Source organism: Carassius gibelio, chromosome B12 (assembly GCF_023724105.1).
Source record: "Carassius gibelio isolate Cgi1373 ecotype wild population from Czech Republic chromosome B12, carGib1.2-hapl.c, whole genome shotgun sequence".
Classification (NCBI taxonomy): domain Eukaryota; kingdom Metazoa; phylum Chordata; class Actinopteri; order Cypriniformes; family Cyprinidae; genus Carassius; species Carassius gibelio.
The window spans coordinates 8,690,361-8,712,113 of NC_068407.1; the positions used below are offsets into that span (position 1 = coordinate 8,690,361).

General features: G+C 36.8%; 2 protein-coding genes across 5 annotated transcripts in view; one reads left to right on the top strand and one right to left on the bottom strand.

Annotated features, from left to right (window-relative positions):
* Positions 1-14,390, top strand: osbpl7 (oxysterol binding protein-like 7). 4 transcript variants are annotated; one of them, XM_052570569.1, is made up of 24 exons: positions 1-68; positions 193-252; positions 4,166-4,394; positions 4,709-4,852; positions 4,959-5,012; positions 5,098-5,211; positions 5,972-6,127; positions 6,350-6,452; positions 6,542-6,660; positions 6,743-6,829; positions 7,145-7,168; positions 7,568-7,718; positions 7,829-7,959; positions 8,641-8,733; positions 8,961-9,126; positions 9,494-9,780; positions 10,406-10,543; positions 10,626-10,689; positions 10,791-10,869; positions 10,948-11,092; positions 11,181-11,331; positions 11,746-11,872; positions 12,031-12,153; positions 12,231-14,390. In XM_052570569.1, the coding sequence occupies exons 3-24, from the start codon at positions 4,263-4,265 to the stop codon at positions 12,337-12,339; spliced, it is 2,697 nt and encodes an 898-aa protein (XP_052426529.1). In that variant the 5' UTR covers positions 1-68; positions 193-252; positions 4,166-4,262; the 3' UTR covers positions 12,340-14,390. The 4 variants fall into 4 exon arrangements, with proteins under 4 accessions (XP_052426529.1, XP_052426527.1, XP_052426531.1 ...); XM_052570567.1 differs by lacking the exons at positions 1-68; positions 193-252 and adding an exon at positions 1,641-2,213; XM_052570571.1 differs by lacking the exons at positions 1-68; positions 193-252; positions 8,641-8,733 and adding an exon at positions 1,641-2,213.
* The window catches only part of tbx21 (T-box transcription factor 21), a 15,351-nt gene continuing 6,751 nt past the window's right edge, over positions 13,154-21,753 (bottom strand). Inside the window, exons 2-6 of the mRNA XM_052570572.1 lie at positions 20,153-20,307; positions 19,148-19,269; positions 18,814-18,972; positions 18,380-18,441; positions 13,154-16,884 (exon numbers count right to left, since the gene is read on the bottom strand). Coding sequence (XP_052426532.1) covers positions 16,089-16,884; positions 18,380-18,441; positions 18,814-18,972; positions 19,148-19,269; positions 20,153-20,307 — 1,294 coding nt within the window. The 3' untranslated portion in view covers positions 13,154-16,088. The remainder of the gene's footprint in view (positions 16,885-18,379; positions 18,442-18,813; positions 18,973-19,147; positions 19,270-20,152; positions 20,308-21,753) is intronic.

A 21,753-nucleotide genomic window follows, 5' to 3' on the forward strand; every position in this document is an offset into this window, starting at 1 on the left:
AAAGCTTGGCACCAAATGTCAATGTGCTAATTGAACTGCATCTTTTTTTTTCTTCAGACTTCATGGTGGTAATGCAACAGTTTTTTTTTTTTTTCTAGTCAAGTTTTTAAGGCATGTACACAATTTTCAATTTCTATTAATAGGAACAGTGTCTATTTTTTTTTTTTTTGTCTCTTTTTCTTTTTCTGCAAGGGATCTCCAATCCTGCAGACTTCAATTCCAATCCTGCTCCAGTACACCTGTAATTTTCAGGTAACCCTGAACACCTTGGCTTGCTTGTTTGTGTGTGTTTGGTTAGGAACTGGAGTTGAACTCTGTGGGACAGTAGCTCTCCTGGAGCAGGGTAGAGGCCCGGTAAGTATGATTTCACCAAGTACAACATGTTCCTGGATCAACCACCTGTTGATCCTGGAACAACATTCCAACCAACCAATCAGAATTGAGATATACATTTTCAGAAAATATCCGTTTTAGGCTTACGATTAGGGTTAGGTGTTTTATACCCTTTTTAATCAGCTATCATTTCCCACTGATTCTAGGAATAAATTATGGGTAGGGTTAGGTTTAGGGTTAGGGATTGGGTTAAGTCTATATTTTTGGACCATAATGTTGATCCAGGAACATGTCTTACCTGGCAAAATCACGGCGACCGTAGAGACCCCAACCTATGCCCCTTTGTATATTTAAACAATTTGAAGTGTATTTGAACTAGGGTGAGTACCCGTCCCAAGTAGCGCGTGCGCGCACAGCGTTTGAAGCCCAATTCATGCGTCCCACAAACTGTGGGATCCATAATCAATGCTTGCTCAAAAAAAAGTTGGTCGCTCTATATCCTCGAGCCCCAGGCAGCCAAAGCCAAACAACCATTACTTGACAGTTCAGCACGCTACTGTTGCAACACCCACCCCTCAGTTGAACTGCTGACTAGGTTGTTGTCAACTTTTTCGTTGTTGTCATGACAGCGCACGCACGTGCATCCCAAACACACTGGGAAGGAACTTTTAGATGCACGCTTTCCAATTCGAAAAATGGAGAAAGTGAGGCACAGCCATCATCAATTAAAAAGAGAAGGTGTGTCCTGTTTCAAACTGTTTTTTTTTTCATGCGCCTGCCTTTACTAACATGCGACTTCACCATCCTTCCTCCTCGTGAACCTCTGGAGTTGTGAGTTTAGACTGTTCCTGTGGTATTGAGCAACTACATTTCATTTTAATCCTATAATTTTATATTATAATTTATTTAAAGTGAATAAATTTTAATGAAAAATAAAATAAAATAGCTTAAGTAAATCGTAAGTGGAAGTGCATCTGTCCATTCTGTCATGAGCATACATCAGCAATTACACATGTTTAGGGGAATAGGGCATTATTAATATACCATGTAAGGTGGTATGTGCTAGAAATGGGTTAACCACTATCCTATGGCACAGACTATGCCTCAGAAACATACCCCTTGCCCCTCCTTGGGCTTATTAGCAGGCGGTCACCCTAATTTGAACTGATTTGTAAGTTAAAAAGCCAAGAGAAACGTCTTTGTACTGCCAAAATAAACACTAGCTAGTGGTCACGGATCCTGATTAGTGCTAATCTCTGGATTACTTTATGTTAATCTAGGTCATTTAGTCCTTTATGGTTATAACTCAGTGTAGAAGTGTTTCTGTTCTTCATATTTTGAGTTTATTTTAAGTCAGTTTTACAATTACAAAAATCATGTGAATTTGTAAATCCGCTTTATTAATTAAATGTATGTGCTCTGTGTGTGTGGTAATATATATACACCAATAGAGGGTTACCCACTTGAATATGACTACATTTGGAGGTTATCTCATCTCACTAAACAGGTAATGGCAGAGCATTTCAATAGTTTCAGATGTAATGCATCTGAATGGCTGGCTGTCAGTGAAATGCCTGTAATTCCAACAGTTTTTAAGAGACTAATGCGGATAATGAGTTGGACGGGAGCCTCAGATGGATTTGGAGGATGTTTAGTCACCAGTGGAGGATAGTTTGTGAGCTGTCCGCCATACATCGGTCTGGTATGCTCATGAAAAATCTTCATTCATGCATTTTTAGTAGAAAGTGGTTGAACTGGTTTCCTGTTCTGAGAGTATAGTGACGCACAATTATACAAATGGGGGAACGTCAAACTCAGGTGCTTGTAAGGAATCACTCAGAGATACACCACACGCTGCTGGCCAAGAGCAGGCACCTCAGGTAAGAGCTTGAGTCACAATACTTAAAGAAACTTTGTGGTTTTAAATGCTGGTAGCAGTAGAAGTATATGTTTGAAGTGGATTTGTATATTTACTGTTTGGAAACGGATGTGTATGGAAAGCAGCATGTATTAAGTGAATGGTGAACCTAACTGGAGAAGTAACAAAAACACAAGCCCGAATTGCCTGTAACTATATATATATATATATATATATCAGTTGTTCAAACACGATAGTTTTAAAGCACATCCAAGAATTAAATTTCTTAGATGGACATTCATTAATTTTATTGGCATCGGCATCTTGTGATCATGGGGTGACAGGTACAGTAGGAACTGTACAATACAGTTTTCTATTCTGTAGAGTTCATCTTAATTTTAAATTATATAAAAAGAGCAAGTCTTCAGCTAAACTAGGCTATTTAGTTTCTCAGTAATACACAGATGGACTTTTATATATAAATGAGATGTAATTGGAAAAGTTTATATTTTGTCACATGCATTTTATTGTTCCCCATTTGAGTCTGTAAATTGATATTGTTTAATAAAAATAAAGTTTCTCAACAAGCTTGATGATGCTTCACATACTAGGCAATGAGGAATGGCTACTTTGTCTGACCAAACTGATCAATTTTTTAAATCGTAATTGACAGTGAAATCTAGAGTCAAGTAAAATGAATAAGCCATACTGTTAATTACTAGATGATATTTCTATGCTATTTTGATTATTCAAACGTGTATGTCACACTGTGTTTTCCTGATGCTGTACATCATATTTACTGTGACCTGTCAGCATGCTCACGGTGAAAAGCTATTCAAGCTAAGGGCTGCTATAAAGGGTTCTTCAAAGCCAATTATCAATGACGCTAAGCCTCTCCCGGGACCGTTACCTTTGTGAGGTTACTAACCATAAGCATGTGTTACTGTGCATATTATGCCTTCCATAAAAAAGGATATCTAAAACAATTTAAAACTTACATGATGAATGATGATTTTTGGTAATGATTGAAAAAATGGCAATTGCTTTTACCTCAGATAGGCCTATTTACTGCCAATTATGTAATCAAATAGTTCATTACTTTACTGCAATTTCAGCTGTTTGCAAAAAATATAATTTGCCCTCATTCCAGTTTAATGAGCATGTATGAGCTTGTCAGTGTTGTCAAGACGATACGAGATTCCAGAAAACATGTTTGGTTTCTGTCACACCCTTGTGATGACATTCCATTCGGATTATATCCAGGAATATTTATTTTTCAATAATCTGTCGGTATGTAATTAAGAATAAACAGCAATACAGGTGTTTCGTTGGTCTAAATGATTAGACTGTTATGTAATTATGAGTGTATTATTTTGGTTTCTTTAATTTGCATCACTGTGATCTTGTTGTGTTTCATATTAAGCCATTTAAAGTTTTTATGAGACCAATGAACCAATGTGATCTAGTAAAGGGCAGAAGTTAAAAAGTCATGCTTAGGAAGTGTTGGCTAAGGCAGATCCCTGCTGTTAGATAACTAAATTAGAGGTGTTCTCTGGACACTGTTTTGCTTCTGTTTTTGTTTGCTGTCACTGTACCTGTTAGCCCACTGCACTGGCTATTATGGCATTTAATTGTACAAAACGTCCATAAAAGTAGCCCGGAAACAAAGGCAACTATATATTTTCATGTACTGTTTGAATAAAAAAAATAAGTGCAGTATCACAAAGACGTTATTTTCAAAATTAAGTAATTGTCTTTTATAGTTCCACTGTACTAAAAATCTAAACGGTATAAAAAAAATTATAGTGTTTTCATGGTATTTTTTCGACAATATTACTAAATGTTTTCCTAACCCTTCTGCATTATATGGTATACAATTGACTTTCTTAGCAATCCTAACACATGCTTGTCTGACTAACCAATAAATGATTTGTCTTTCTAATAATCCAATAATGCAAACTCCTTGCTTTGCAGACATATTGTGCTTTAGTGTACAATGATAAGGAGTCTCTAGCAGAGTGTATTTTCACACCAATCTCGACTAATAAGTGCACAAGAGGACATTTTCAAAATGGACTCCCATGGGTCTTCGCTGGACCACGTCCAGTCCCAGCTGGGTGGTGTGGAGAAGGTGTCTAGCGGCTGGCAGAAGCCCACTCATTCCAGGAGCAGCAGCACAGCATCCTCACGTCACTCACGGCTGGTTTGTACCATATGCTAGACATAAACACACTCAAACTCTGGTTTCTTCAACTGGTTTTTGGACACACCTAAATATTTTCCTTACAAGTACATATGTGAAAAGCTAGCAGTAATAGTTCTGCCCTTTTGCGTTTTTGAAACCAGTTGCTCAACACCTAACAAGTGTCCAATCAGATGGCGTGAAAGCCAAACCAACAAGTTTATGTGTCTTGACAAGTTCAACAGTTATGTTTCGTTCAGGGATTACATGTTTTAAATAAGAGACGCCCTGTTGTTCGTCAACTGTGATTGCATTTTTCCCTCTGTTCCAAATAGAACATTAAAGACTGGGAAGTAATGAATGACTTTCCAGTGGATGTGACCTTCCCTGGAGAAAACATGCAGGATGCGAACACTCCAGGAGTCTGTGACGGCTATTTGATGAAGAGGAGAAAGTGGCCTCTTAACGGGTGGCATAAGGTATGAGAAAAAAATGTGTTTCATGTAATCTTTTTCTTAACAGTTGTAGAGATAGTTGTAGAACAGTGTAAAATGGAATGAACTTTAAAGTTATACTTTCTTACAGAGATACTTTGTCTTGGATAAAGGGATCTTGCGATATTCAAAAAACCATCATGATGTGAGTATGCTAATGTTCTTTTTCCTTACCAGAAACGGCAGATGTTGGATCTAGCCTTTATTTTTATTTTTTTATTTTTTTACAGTTTTCCAAAGGGAAAATGCACGGTTCACTAGATGTAAGTCTTGCAGTTATGTCAGTGAACAAAAAAGCAAGGCGCATAGATCTGGATGCTGGAGACATTCTGTATCACATGAAAGTAAGTTATTGCAAATTTCTTGCCTTAATTGAATGAAATGTATACATTTTTGTTTTAAAGCTAATATGATCTTTGGTTTTATGGAAGCTTGTTTTTGCCATGGGATAAAAAAAAAATTAAATGGTACATGTGACTTTCACAGTTCAGATTTTTTCCTCAATTACAATGTGAGTTCATATCTCACAATTAAGACTTTTTACAGATTGCAAGTACAATATAAAAACTCAATATAAAATAATAAAGTTAGAATTCTGAGATGTAAACTTTGAATTCTGAGGGATAATTTCAGAACTGTAAGATACAATCTTAGAATTAGAGTTAAACTCAGAATTGCAAGAATAAAAGTCAGTTTATATTTTGCAATCCTGATTTTAACCTCTCATAATTGCAAGTAAAAAAATCCAACTTTTGAGAAGTTGCAATGAATTATTATTATTTTTAATTCTTTGACTAAAATGGGCTTCCATAAGTTGAATTCTTAAGCACTTGTCCAGGATCATCCAAACTGGGGTTCACAAAACCCTTAAGGTTTTTAAAGGAAATGCAGTGGGTTCAAGAGTTTATGAAGAGCTAAATCCATCATTTGAAAATAAAAACAATCAAAATAAAACATTCTAAAAAGGATTAAGTTTTTCATTTGTTTACCTGCATGTCATGTGACTACCTTTCCTTCATCCAACAAATTATGCTATTATAGTAAACATATTTTAAGTAAACAAATAAATTCACTGTCAAAAAAGTAATTTACTTTTCTAACTAGGCCAAGACTCCAGATTTATATTACTTATGGGTCACCAAGCTGAGTGCCCACAGGATGTATAAGAAAAACGAGGCTGCACACGTTCACAATGGCTTCCTCCAGGCCCTGTCCCAGAGCAGTCATTTATCTCACAAAAACAGTCCCATGCAGGACATGGTGAGTAAAGTGGTTTCTACATTGACTTCCTGCTGCCCTCTAAATCACCAGGGATTAGGAGAATGTGTCCTCACAGTTTAAGTACAAGATGAATTAGTGATTAGATCTCAGTGTCCCAGATGGTGGTTTTATCTGTAAATGTACACTAATAGATGTGCCGGTGATGTAATTGTTTATTTCTCTGAAGGAAGTTACAAATGAATGTCTTATGAACAATTCTAGGGCACGTCTTATGTGGGTGAACCTCTGCCATGTGTCAATCCTGCCGTTAATGGGAAAGTGTCAGCTTGGCTACAGACCCAAGAACCTGACATCTGTGCACAAGGTACAGCTCTGCTTTTAAATACTAGTGAAACTGTAATAAACGGATGCATGAGCACAGAATAAGATGCACCGCTGTGGGTTGTTTTCCAGAGCTTACCCGTTGTCAAATGGAGATGAATGAGCTGCAACGGCTGGTCCAAAAGTTGCACTCTCTTGAGTCTGGCCAAACGGTCGATAACGGAGATCTCCAGAGAATGATCAGCATGCAAGTTAGTAAAAGCAGCAGGGTGAAGACAGGCCTTTACTAAAATAACTTGCAAGTAACTGTTTCCACATGTGTTTGACCCATAGAATCTCCTTCTCGACAAGCACAAAAAGAAGAGTGGAAAGATTTGGGGTCATTCACGCACTCTGTCTCGAGTTGAGGCTCTTGGAACGGTGAGGCTGCTCAGTTTACATGTTCTTCTACTTGATATTAGGATATCTGAGATAAAGCCTTGGAAGCAATTTGAATCTTTGCCTATAGGGATCACCCTGCCATTGGGATTATTTCATGTTTTCCACAAAGGTTTGGAAACCATAATGCAATTTATTCCATATTCTTGTGCAGTGTCATCCCAAAGATCTCTGTGTATTTTTTATTTCATTTTATTTTTGCATACCGCAGTCAGGCATTTGTGTTGTGCTACTCTATAGTGAGCATTAGAGCTACAAAACCGCCATTAATTTAGTCAACTCCTTTTTTACTTGAAGCCATTTCGCGGGATTACTAAATCGGTAAGTCAGCACAAGAAACACTGATTGTAAATTCCTTGTAACTTTCGACACATACCAAGTAGCAAAAAGCTTTACACCAAATGGTGGTTCTATTGCCTTTCTCATATTGTATATTTCCACAAAATTGTTTATTTTTCTAAGTCTCTTACTTATTGTTAAATATCATTGCAATTAAAAATAATAATAAAAAAATCAAGATTTTTTGATAAATAGAAAGTTCAAAAGAACAGCATTTATTTGAAATTTTTATTATTTGTCTCTCTCTCACTTTTGATCAATCGAATACATCCTTTCTACATAAAATTAATTCACTGAATGGTAGTCTAAATTGTATTTTAGTACATGTACTATAGCTTCTGAATGTTACCTATTTTTTTTCTACCCACTTTTTTAATGTAGCTATCATCAAGCCACCTGTCCAGTTCTGCCCACCTGGGAACCTCTGTCCCTTCAATCCCTGATTATGTCTCCACCCAGGCAACCCCACCAGCCTCCACCTCAGCAGAAAGCAAGAAACTCCACCAAGACATCTGCTCCATGTCCTTGAAAGGTATGGAAGGATAACACCTTCATGATTTTACAGTTGAAATTAAACCCAGTTTATGCTTATTGCTGTATTAGTTATATAAGGTCAGAACTGTGTCTTTTTTTTCTTTATAGTCCATGCCTCTTTGCGTACTGCACATGAGGCACTTGCTCAGGAGCGCCAAAGGCTGCAGGAGACCTGGTCCAGCAGGGAGCTTCACCAGACCACCTCTGCCCAGATCAACAACCTCTGCAGCCTGGCTGAGGTGACACGGACTTATATTATTTATTGAAAAGCACAAAGTGCTGCAGTATTGCCTTTAAATTTTCTCAAGAGAATAGATTTACTATAGCTTATCTTGTTATTAAAGATGCTTTAAGCTTATAGAGCTTAAAAACAAACACCCCTGCTAGTAAATGCTTTAATAAAGTGGTTCTTAATCAGGGGCCTCAACAGATTTCTAAAAAAATTCAAGATGATTTGAAATGATTTAAAACAAGCATTAAAATATGCTAAATAAATAACTGAAAATTGCTGATTATTTCATAGTTATTAAGGAGTAGTTCATCCAAAAATGAATATTCTGTGATCTTTTACTCACCCTTAAGTTTTTCCAAACCTGTTTGGGTTTCTTTTTGAGAAGGTATTTTGAAGAATGCTGGTGATCAAACAGTCACTGGGACCAAAAGCTGTTTGGTTACCCATATCCTTCAAAATATCTTCTTTTATCTTTATCAGAAAAAAGAAACTTGCACAGATTCGGAACAGTTTGAGGCTGATTTTCACTAACGGTGAAGTTATGGGGTCTTTGAATATCATTGTGGACAATGAGAGGCATTGAAGTCAAAATGGTTGAGAACCTCTGGTTTAATAGTTTATTTTCAGTGCATTACATGTTATGTTTTACTGCATAGATGTGTGTGTGTGTGTGTATGTGTATCTTCAGTTAGATGTTAAGTCCCGTCACACCAAAATCCACAAACTGTCAGTGTCCTCCGACTCCTCAGAAGAGTCCTTCCGTACTGTGCTACAAAGGAAGGTGTGTCTCTTTCTGCCCAGAACCTACTCATCCTGTTCCAATTTTCAACTCTTTCTTTCCCTCCTCCACCCTCTGCTTTCTTTATTCTGTATATAGGTTGATGGGTTTCACCTACTTCATATGCCGCCAGGCTCTTTCGTCATCTCATATTTTTATTGTCATAGCAGTATGGTAGAATAAAGCTTACAGTTTCTGACTACCTACATGTCTGTCTCTGTTTCACTCAGTCTGGCTCAGGCCGTAGTTTGTCTTTCCGTGCACCCTCGGTGGCTGACTCAGCGGCAGAGTATTTTGACGCATGTGATGAGCTTATGTGTGCCAGCTCTTCTGAGATGTCCGACGAGTCTGGTCTGAGTGATGGATCCAGTAATTCAGAGCCTGATGAGGCTCGTGGTTAGTAAAATTATAAATTCTTTGTAGGCACATATAGTATGTGTGTGGTGTTTAGGTGTCCATATTTATTACCACTCTAAAGTTTGTGCTCAGTTCATTTATTATTTTTAAAGGATCATGTGACACTGAATACTGGAGTAATGGCTGCTGAAAATTATTTTTTTTAGCATGACAGGAATAAATTACAAATGTAAAAATTATTATTTCACAGTATTTGTCTGTGGTTTATTCTTGATCAAAACTATTAGAGATAAGAGACAAAAAACTGTATCAACCCCAATTTCTTTTTTTAACTGTAATTTAGTTCTGTTCATGTAAATATATAACATTGTGTTACAACATTATCTTTTTCTCATGAACTCAACAGCAATGGCTTCACGCAAGTACAGGGCCAGCCTTTCAAAGGCAGCGCCAAAATTGAACAGCGTAAAGAACACCGGACGTCGTACCACTCTGCCTGCAGTCTGCCCTGACAACAGCCACGTCGGATTGATGACTATCCTCTACAACAACATAGGGAAGGATCTTTCCCGTGTCTCCATGCCAGCAGCTCTGAATGAGCCGGTGTGCCTGCTGCAGAGACTCTGTGAGGAGCTGGAATACTCTGACCTACTGGACACTGCCAATCATACCGATGACCCCTACCAGAGGATGGTAATAATTACAGAAACTTCAGCAAAACTGTATATGTCCGAATGATCACAAAAGGAATGATTAATTTAGAAGTGTATAAATGATATAGTTAACTATTAATTTATCTGTATACTATAAAGTTTTTTTTTTTTTTTTAAAGAAGGCTGCTTTTAATTGATCCAACCAAAAACAATAATATTGTGAAATATTATTGCAATTTAAAATGTTTTTTTTTTCTATATGAATCTATTTTCCATTGTAATTTAATCCCGTGATGGAAAAGCTTTTTTTTTCAGCAGCCATTAATCCAGTTCTCAGTGTCACATGATCCTCCAGAAATCATTCTAATAAGCTGATTTGGTGCTGATTTAAGTAAAAACACGCACACACACGCACACAATTGTTTTTGTGAAAAGTGGGGACATCCCATAGGCGTAATGGTTTTTATACTGTACAAACTGTATATTCTATGGCCCTACACCAACCATACACCTAACCCTAACCCTCACAGGAAACTTTGTGCATTTTTACTTTCTCAAAAAACTCTTTCTGTATGGTTTATAAGCGTTTTGAAAAATGGGGACATGGGTTACTTAGTAGTGTACTTCTTTAAATTTAGAAAATTCTGTTTTTGTCCTTTGTAAAGGTTTATATTGCTGCTTTTGCCATATCTGGCTATGCCACAGCTCAGTATCGCAACCGTTACAAACCTTTTAATCCAGTTCTGGGAGAGACATTTGAGTGTCTCAGAGAAGACCGAGGCTTCCGCTACATCAGTGAACAGGTAATTAATAATCACATTTAATTATATATCAGATAAGTTGCGATAAAGCAGTTGTTTATTCTGTGGTTTTATTTGCCCTCAGGTTTCCCATCATCCTCCAATATCTGCGTGTCATGCAGAGTCAAACAATTTCAACTTCTGGCAGGGTATGTTTTAAGGCCTATGTGATGATGTCTTAATGTACTGTCTGTTTGAATTTGAATCTCATTCTTTCTTTTTTTTTTTGTATTCTACATGCTGAGAGCAGACCAGAGATGGAAGAACAAGTTTTGGGGCAAATCTTTGGAGATTATGCCAACAGGGATGGTGAATGTGACTCTAAAAAAGCAAGTATCTGCTTTGGTGTCAGTGGAGTGGAATCTTAATTCTGAAGAATTCTGATCTTTGATTTTCTGTACTTGTAGATACGGGGACCACTACGAATGGAACAAAGTGGTGACGTGCATCCACAATGTCCTCACTCAGCAGCGATACCTTGAGCACTATGGCGAAGTCATTATTCGCAACCTGAAAAGTTCGGTCTGCACCTGTAAGATCACATTTGTCAAGGTGTGTTTGATTTTGATAGCAAATTTTGTTCATTTGAGTATATATAGATGAAGTCTTTGTACAAATGCTGAATTTTTTCCCCTCTCAGTCACGTTACTGGGGTTCAGATGGATCCAAAAACGAAGTGCAGGGTCAAGTTCTAGACCAGACTGGTAATGTCATTCATCGTTTTGGTGGATTTTGGCATGAAGGCATCTTCTGTGACACCCTTCCAAATCCACAGTGTATCTGGAAGCCAAGTGAGTAGTCATCTTTCATTCGTTTTATTGAATACTGATTTATTTATATTTAAGTCAATGATCAGCCCTCAGGAACTCCCTCAGCTGTTTTATTAGAAACAATCACACAGTAGCATTTACTAGTTTTCTGTAAATTAATGCCAAGTTAAAAAACACAAAGTATAGTTATAAATTAACATTAAATTTGTTAAACCGAAAACATATATTAAAAAAATAGATTTACATTGTTAATATCTGGAAAAATGTCATCACTGTGAAATAGGTTCATTGTTCACAAGAAGACCAGGAATGTATTGAGTCAATGCTGAATGGGATCATTTTTAATTTTGTCACTGGTGTGTCTGACAAACAAATAAATGAAAGATGTAACTTTGTATTGGCAGATTTTGTTAGAATATTTGTGCTTCCTTACAGACCCACAGCCCAAGAACTACTTGATTTACTATGGCTTCTCTAGCTTTGCAATGGAGATGAATGAGCTGACCCCTGACCTTAAGCCCCTGCTGCCCCCTACAGATACACGCTTGCGCCCTGACCAAAGGTGAGACCTTCTTAATAGACAATGATACATAGACAGACGTTTGAGCCAGAAGGATCTAAGAGTATTAGATAAATGGATTCTCTCCATGTCCATGAAAGGCCATGAAATGCTTTTTTTAGATTGTCTGTTTAAAGTTTGCTCTGTGTTGGTGTTGTTAGGCTTCTTGAGGAGGGGAAAATAGAGGAGACCGATAAAAAGAAGGATGAAGTGGAGGAAAAGCAAAGAGAAAGGAGGAAAATTCTAGCCAAGAAAGGAGAGGAGCATATCCCTCGCTTCTTCAGGTGAGTTGACATCAACCCTACAAGTGATTTCTTCATATGAATTAGAGTTGGAATGTTAAAATATTCCCATCTTAAAGGAAAACTTTGGATGATGCTGGAAGGGAAGTTTGGATTTACAACGGAACATATTGGAAGATCAGGGATAATCCTGGTTTTGCCAATATTAAAAACCTGGAATTATGGTGAAGAAGGCAGATTGCTGCAACACTGTGGACACTGAATGCCTGTGATAAATTCAGTTTGCATACAGTTTTTGAACGACTTGGAGCTTTTGGGAGCAACGATGAATTGCCAAAGGTTTTCGTACTAAACCAAATCCACTGAGCAAGGATGATGCTTTTACCAAACAGCAAGAGGACGGATACATTTTGAGCATTTCTGTTTAATTTATGGTTAACGACACCAAAACTTGGTGGACAGTTTGACCTTGTCTTCCACTTTGGAAAAAATACAAGCCAAAAGGTAAACAAGAATGTATGCAAGTTCTGGAGATGTTTAGTTTTAACAATTACACACACGCACATTTCTATGGACAATTTTTGAGTTACTTTCACTTTATGTAAGTACTTACGTGACCGGTGGAAATTATTATTTGATCATGTGTAATATTCAGAGGAATATTAACTAACTTTTTCTTCCATAAACTCATCAGTTTCCCATGTCTCAACCTGAGCAGGATTGAGCATTAACTGTAATTTGGGCCCTTGTTGACTTGTGCTGAAGGTGGTTTCTGAAACTTGGCCACATCACTTTTATATTGCACTTTTTTTTTTTTTTTTTTTATGAACTAAATGTCATATTTTGATTTTAGGCAATGGTATTGTATTTATTGCGATTTAAGTATGAATTAATCTCACAGTTTCAGTCTAAAGGAGCATTTTGTGTAGGCTTGGATAAAACAAAAATCAGTGTACAGTACAACTTTCAAGTCATCACTTGTATAGTTATTTAAAACCGCAATAACATGTACAATATTAAAGAATAATAAAAAAAAAAATAATTGTATAGTTCAGTCTTTATTACATTTAGAATGAATCAAAAACATCATTTAATATTATATACAGTGTTTTGACAGCTGTATCTGAGGCTCAGTTTGCTTGGCTGAGGAAACTTACTACAGAAGCACCTCTTTTATTATTAGTAACATTACTTAAATTGATAGACAAGGATGGTGCCAGTCTGAGAGAATAACCTAAATAGGTCCCTGCTATTGACACTCTAAGATATGAGGAGCATAATGTCCACCAGGGGTCAGCCAAAACATGGATTGACTGCTAATATGACAACAACAGACAATTTGTTCATTATTTTCAGTTCACATCAACAGTAACAAACTTCTCAGTGCATTTCAGTGTATAAAAAGAAACCAAACATAAACATTACATTAAATTAACATAGAAACACTTTAATTGCACTTTAAAATACTAATTTGTTCTTTAATGTTGATTGTCAGTTAAATATTTTTTTGTTTATCATTTATGTTTTTTTGTTTATCATTGACAAATTCCCAATAACTAACCTTAATAAACCCATAAGCAAATTAATGAATTACATTTGTAAAATATTACAAATTTCCCAGCATCTAAATTGCATGGTATATGCTAAATAACTAAGCATGGTATCTGAAAATGAGTTTCTAATACAGTAATGGCATTTTAAAATAATGTAGTCTTAACCATATTACTCTTGTTTCATTTGCTTTCGCATCAAAATACATGTATGAAAAATTAACAGAGGCAGTTAGAGTCAGTTTGCTGACTTAAAAACAAAAAACAAAAAAAACAATCCTGTGACCACAGTGTGGCCACAGAATATTGATGCCATGTTGGTTTTTGCAGCACTTTACAATTTCTCGAAAACTTCTTTGAACACAGATGGCAATGCATTTTTACGAATAGTCATCATTTTTAATGGTTTTATTTTACAATGGTTTCATATTAGAACACAGACCATATGCCTATGTCTGTGTGCATATTTGTGATCAGAAGATGCAGGAAGCTTCTATAAATGGACAGTTCACAGGTTTCCGGTTTGTTCCAGAAGTCTGTGTGTGTCTTCTGCAGTGACATCTTGTCACCCACTTATCTGTCTGAGGTCATTCTCACCTTTGAATGCCAGCGGTGCCTGATAGGCTTAGACTGAAGGCTCATTCTTCCTCTGTGTCACTGATGTCTGTGTGTGGGCTGTCTGCATGTTACTCTGTTGTTTGAATAAAGATGATGTATAGTCAGTCTGAAGCCCCTGCCAGGTGTCCATTTTTCCACCCTGTCTATCTGTATACCGTCATGTGCGACGCCTCAAGACATGATGCTGTTGGTTTAAGTATGTCCTGTTACAGGTCATCAGCTTGACACTGGTGTGTTTATCTTAACTCGTGGACTTTAGCTAAATGAAACCTGAGAAGGCCCTGTCTCAAACAATCGCCATAACATAAGTTGCCAGTCTACAGTATGAAAAGTAAAACATTTTTTTTCTTTCTCTCTTTCAGAATCATAAAACTTTAGAGTAATCAGGATATAATTACTACATGTCTCAGTTTTGCATTTTAAATGTAACATTTATTAACCTTCACCTGTGTGTTGTTGTGTATATCTGAAGCAGTGCATTTTTTGTTTTAAAGACGTTTGCAATATTTCGAAAATAATTCTTTATAGTCATGAAGGCTGCATTTATTTGATCATAAACCTGATCATATTTTGTTTTTAATTTCTTAGAAGCCATACTTCAGTCTTCAGTGTCTCATACTCCTTTAGAAATCATTCTAATTTGATGATTTGCTGCTTGACTGTTCTTATCATGTTGAAAACAGCTTAATATTTTTGTGAAAACAACAATAGAAATTTTAAAATAATAATAATTAATTTTAATAAATAATTTTGTAACAATGGTACTAGTCTTATGATTGATATATTAGTCCCCCATTTGTTTTATTTATACTTATAATATTTAATAATTGTCAAGCATTCTGTCAAGCTTTATTATGTCTATCTATTAAAGGATGGAATTCCAGCTGGTGCATATAGCCATGATCTGTTAGACATCATGGCTATTTTATTTCCAGCATGTGTTGTCTGAGTGGCCTGGACTTTAATGTGCTTATTGGTTGTGCTCCCTGTAGGAGTGCATTTTAGGATTGAATGGACATAGAAATGTTGCACTGTAATAAAGGCTCACATTCAAATGCGCAATGTATTACATTTGTATTGTGCAAATTTTTTATGTAGCACTCAAGTGCATGCAACATTGCTTTGTTTAAATATAAATCATCTGCTTAATATGTAAATTGCTGATGTGTTTTCCAATGAGATCATCCATCAAATAACAACTATGTCAGAGCAACTGATCTGAAGATGTTATATCAGTACATGCTTACAGGTCCACAGCATCACATCTTAAGCAAGTCGATTTCATGGCATTTAGAGACCAATGAAAGGATTTGTGTGCAACAATCCAGTTGTTTTTGAAGTTATGCATACAGAGAGTTAATAACAGACTATACCTCTAAGTCAATTTTTTCAAGATAGATGTGAATCTGATCAAAACGATTTGATTGTTTGTTTGAGTGTGCTTGTGGTGCGTGAGGTGTTTTCATGTCTGTGGCTGACGAGGGGGACAGAGACAGTTCCTTTGGGGGAGTGTCAGCAGGTGTGCTGTGAAATCTTAAGCTGCTAAAGTCACACAGGTCTGTCTGTCTGTGTGTCTCCAGGCAAGTGTCTCAGCGCAGTCACATCGTCTTTCTGCTTTTGTGTGACAGTGACCTTCAGAACACCTCCACATGACCCCCAAACATCTAACACAGGGAACACAAAGCACAGAGGGGCCACCTAACACATGGCACTGTGGCTACTATCACAGAGAGCTCAATCCCTGCGTCTCGGGCCATGCAGACAGATGGTGGGTGGAAGACAGCAGGAGCACAGTCTGAGTGCTAGTCTTCAGTGGGTGTAGAAGCCGTAGTAGCCCGCGTCACTGCAATTGTCCTTTTCGCAAGCCTCTGCACTGCGGTTGGGAGGGGAATTTTCTGTGCTGGACGTGTAGGGCGACACGCGCCTCTTCTTGCTCTCTCCTCCCTCGAACAAACCTGAGTCAGCTGAGTCCACTGATTTAACCGAGGGGGCTTCCATCCAGGTGTCCTCCCCGGACTCTTTGGACTTGTCTTGGAGCAGCGGCTGGCGCTGGAGATCCAGGAGCGATGGGGAGGAATGGAAGCGTGAGTTTACCGCTGAGGGAGATGAAGACGCGGCTGGGGTCGAGATGGTTCGGAACCAGCCGAGACTAGACCCGGGTTTACTGTGGTGTGGGTGATTAAGGTACTGTGTTGAGGGCCGTCCGGAGCTCCATGCTCCTGCGCTGGCGCCAGAAACCGGCCCGGAAGCGAAGTGGCTGTCAGAGTAGTAGCCCAGAGGGTGGTGTGGGGACGTCTGAATTGGAAACGGCTTGTAGAGGTTGTTGGAAGTGTATTCGCTCTCGTATGCGTTAAAGTCGAGGCGGTTCGGTGGCACCCCCTGCTGGCTGGGCAGGTAAAAGCGGCTGTGAGGGCTGGCGGCAGGGTCTTTGGGGCACTGCTGGGTCATGCTGACCGGCTCGCGGCTGTAGAAACGACTCTGAGGCATGGGGCTCATGTATTGATCAGACAGGTATGGCTGGTGAGGGTAACAACTGCCTGGGAGGAGCTGCTGGCTCTCGGTTGGGGAAGGCGTAAGGCGGTCTGAGTCAGGAGGTGCATAGAGCCTACATGAGAAAATAAAATGGATCAAAGGTCATCTTCAACAGAGACAACCCCTTCTGAAATGTTAATATGTTACAGTTTTTCTCCATAGATTTGAAACTTTTCTCTAATGTAATGTAATTGTTCTCAAAACAGTTATTACAGCGATCTAAGCACAAACTTATCTTAACCAAACAGTTACATTTTACCACCAAATGAAGCACTGGTATTTTTTCTAGTAATGCGTTAATTAGATATTACAATTAAATAAAAAATTACATTTATGCACTTAGCAGACACAGGCTATCAATTTTTACCTATCATGTGTTCCTGGGGAATCGAACCCCCAACCTTGCGCTTGCTAACACAATGCTCTACCACTTGAGCTACAGGAACACATTATGAATAAATATAATAATATAATATTATAAATAATAAATATATATAAATATATAAAAAATAATTTTATAGAAATTAAGTAAATATTTACATCAAAGCTATATGTTTGTTCTCTAATGGTAATGAAACATAGTCTGCTGTAGATGCACAAATACACTAATGAAAATACATGTTTATTGCAATTCTTCAAAAGCGAGTTTTGTTTTATATATACTGTGTATATCTAAACAAAATAAAAAAATGTTTATCTAATTCCAAAACCCATGTGAACCCACGTGAAAAACTAATATATATGTATATATATACATACATACTATACATACTGACCATTATTCATTTATTTATTTATTTGTTTGTTTGTTTGCATATTCTTTCCCCACTTTTCTCATTTACAGTCAAAGCATTTATGATAAATGTGTAAAAAATTCGAAAAACTGTGTTTACTGTGCTGTGCGTTATTAAGTGAGCAGTTATTAGTTTGGGGGGAAACTGAAAATATACCATTGTGCATTTGATGATATGACAAATTACATATTTTGTTTGTTGTTTGGACAAATGGTACATAAGTCTTTGTGACTTGTGTAATAATTTTTTTCAGATATTTTAAAGTATTGGTTGGTTTTACTAACCATTATGAACACTTTTTAACATTTTGTTCACAGTGTTTTCAGAAAATTATTGGCATGATTTGTAATTTGTATGAAATAAAGGAAAATGTAAAATCTGGTCAGGACTGTTACAAAGTGTGCAGCTCACAGTGTTTACCGTTTGGAGAACAGTGAACTGAGTTTGCAGAAATATGTCAGATCTATTGAGAAAAACGGTAGTGTTAATAATGTTGCACCATTAATTAAACTTAGAATGAAGTTCCTGAATTTTATTCGAATTTCTGTAGCAAACAAAATGCAGAATTGAATGTTGGTTTGACAGTCCTTTTTTATTATAAAAAAATGAATTAAAAGGCTTGAAGTTTGAAGGTTTACAGGATAGATAGATAGATAGATAGATAGATAGATAGATAGATAGATAGATAGATAGATAGATAGATAGATAGATAGATAGATAGATGGATGTAAATGACAAGTAGTCATGTATTTAATTTACTTCAGGCTTACTTACGTGTCATAATTGTCCCGGAAACCTTTAGCAAAAGGGTTATGATCTATTTTCAGCTGAGTGATCTGTGAAAGAAATGGCAGAGGAAGAGGTTGGAGAAAGGGCAGAGAGAGAGAGAGAGAGAGGGTAAGAGTAAAGTCACATGGGTACAGGAAGCTTAGTCAGGCAGACTGGTAGATCACTGCCATAATGAAATAATTCATGAATTACACCCATACTTTTTCCTACAGTCAGACTGAACATCTTCTGCAAATACACAACACTTTACAAACATCACAGACTCAAAGTGCGAACATAACACAACTCTCTGATCTGGGTCATCCCACACTGTGATGACATCTATTTTTGTTTGCTGTAAGCAGTGGTTATGTGGCAGTTGCAATCTGATTAATAAGAAAATATCCCACAGCATGATGCATTCAGATGACGTGACTTACATCTGCATTCTGGTAGGCAGTGACGGCAATGAACTGAGTCTCAGGGAAGACTAACGTCTGAGTTTTCGAGGTCAGAAAGGGGTCCTCTGTTCCATCCTCTTTCACCTCCACGATGTGAAGACGTGGTTGGTATTTATGGAGCGACTGCAGCACTATCATCTGTATTCCAAGCAATGTAATTGTTAGAGAAATAGTGCAGATTTGCTATGGTGATACCTAAATGATAACCATAATCTCTTTTTGACTACAACCAATGTTGACAGAGATGACTCAGGTTTGGGTATGTTGCAGTAAGTCGGCTTTAATGTAGGAGTTTATTATTATATTCAATTACCTGTGCTACATTGTTAGAGCTGCCTTTGTTATTGGTGAGTTTCAGTTTGCCAAAGGAAACTTCCTGTCTCATCCAATGATTCCCAGTGTTGGGAGAGTCTGGGTGCATATACATTCTGTTTCCTGTAAAAATTAAAATAAAAAATGAATCACTTAAGCATAAATATATAGGTACTGAATGCAGTTTAAATATTCATGTCTTTAAACCATATTTTACCGTCAACGACACAGTATTTTATTGATATGCACCATTTAAAATACCATTTAGGTTTGGGGTCAGTATGATATTCTAATGTTTTTGAAAGAAGTCTCTTATGCTCACCAAGGCTTCATTTTTTTTAAATATTTAATACAAAAAAGTTTTGTAGCAATTTTCTTATTAGCAGTCTTTACTGTCACTTTTGATCAATTTAATGCATCCTTGATTAGTTAAAATATATATTTAAAAACATTTACTGACCCCAAAATGTTAAGGGTAGTGTATTTTTTTTGTTAATTATTATTAACAATTATACAGTATTGGTATATTTTATACATTTCATTATATTATATAATTATTATAATTATACATATTTAGGTAAGGAAAGGTCAGGAGTTTAGGTAGAGAAAAACTAGGTTGAGCCAGGCAGAAGTATGAGTATTTAAATGTTTGCACTTTGTAAACTGATTGGTACGAGCCAATTAAGTGTGCAATGTCAAATGTCAATGTCAAATGTTTCACACTCGCACTACCGTGCCGCCTGCCTTGAACAGCAGTTGCAGTGCTGTTGCTGTTGTGGTGGGCCACATGCTTAGGTTCCTCTGATTGTGGCATACAGTGGTATCAAAAAACTCATGCATTTCTAGCCACAAAAAGACAAGAGCTATTGGCATGTGAAGTTTTCTGCACTTTCTCAGAAAAGACACACACTGTGAAAACCACAATGCAGATAAAGACATTTATCTTGTTTGTAGGGTTTAAAAGTAGATAGTGGGCAGAAAAGGGCACTGTGTGACTGTTGGGTACCTGGCATGTTGCCTTCTGCCTTGCCGCACTGGACCCATTTGCCTCCTTGGTACCTCCAGTGATGCTGGTCTGCAAGAACCACATCCACGTATATGTTATAATGAGCCGAGGGGTCCAAAGAGCTGATGTTGAAGCTGAGGAAAGGGAACATCCTCCTGTTGACAGACAGGTCAGAAAACACAAGATAAGATCACATTATTAGGGGTGCAATGATACTACAATTTTTGATCAATTTAATGCATTTTTGCTTGTTAAAAAATGTATTTCCTAAAAAAAATAAAAAAAATAATAATAATTAAAAAGTAGTTTTTTAATATATTATTTATTTATTTATGTATTTGTTAACATTTTTTATATTTTGTATTGTAATATATTTTATTTTGTTATTTTATATATTTTATTATATTAGAATGGTATAAGTGCCATATTTAGGAAATGAAAAGCAAGTGGTTTAGATAAAGAAACACTAGGCTAGAATAGTATTTTGAATATTTTATTTAGTATATAATGAAAATATTACTAAATGAGGTAACTTTAACAATAATATGTATTAATTCATGTGATGTATTTTTTTGTCAAATATTCATTTAATATGCCACAATTTTACGGTATCCTTTATGCTAAGGTCATGCTAGATGATTGCAATCTAAAAAAATGCAGAAATGGTTTAAAACAAATGTCAAAAATCCTTGGATAGAATAAATGTAATTCATTTGATTTGATCCCAATAAATCATGCATTTCCACATGCTCATTTGAAGGCGGGTAGTATTCTGTGGTAAGCAATAGTTATGAAGGCACAGACATTATGATAGAAAGGCAAATGGGAGCAGGCTGTGTGTGAATCTTTAATATGAAAATTAATAAAACATGCCGGGAGATGCATCTGCTTGATTGCTGTAGTTTTCCTTGCTAGACAGATTTTGATCACGGTACAGAGATGGAGAGGAGGTAACTGGGAGGTCACTGTGTCCCATGGCAGAGTGAAGTTTACAAAAATGTGACTTAAGACTCAATAGACCCCGTATGAAATGTGCAGCTTCTGTTTTTCTGTGCCATCCTGCCTTGGCACCACTTGTTGTGTTAAAACAAACCTCTGACATAAGGCATGCTGGCTTTAACTCAACCTCACCCAATACTATGACGCTTTCGGTCTCACTGATACACTCCAGAGATGACGTCTATGCCACACGGCTGCCTCTCATTCAATAGATTCAACAGTTGCAGGCTACTGCTCAAGCTCGCATGTTTCCCCTCAGCAGGATGCTCCTGTCAGGTGACACTCGAGTGCAGTTGTCTGCTCATATCTGTGTCTTGTATCAATTCCATGAATTGGATACAAACCAAATAATTTGTATATGGCTCAGAATGGATTTAGGTTGTGAGTATGTTTATAAAAAATCTCTCACTCTCTATCTTGCTCTGTCTCCTGTGCTTGTGAGCTTGCTGAGCGAAACTGTACACCTTTGAGAGCATATGAGGGGCAGATTTTTAGAATAAGTCCGGCTTTATATATATATATATATATATATATATATATATATATATATATATATATATATATATATATATATATATATATATATATATATATATATATAT

Bases quoted from the DNA above. Each gene is read 5' to 3' on its own strand.
- osbpl7 (XM_052570569.1), top strand. From the start codon at position 4,263: ATGGACTCCCATGGGTCTTCGCTGGACCACGTCCAGTCCCAGCTGGGT. The intron at 6,128-6,349 runs GTGAGTAAAGTG...GAACAATTCTAG, and splicing joins ACAGTCCCATGCAGGACATG to GGCACGTCTTATGTGGGTGA. The intron at 6,661-6,742 runs GTTAGTAAAAGC...TTTGACCCATAG, and splicing joins AGAGAATGATCAGCATGCAA to AATCTCCTTCTCGACAAGCA.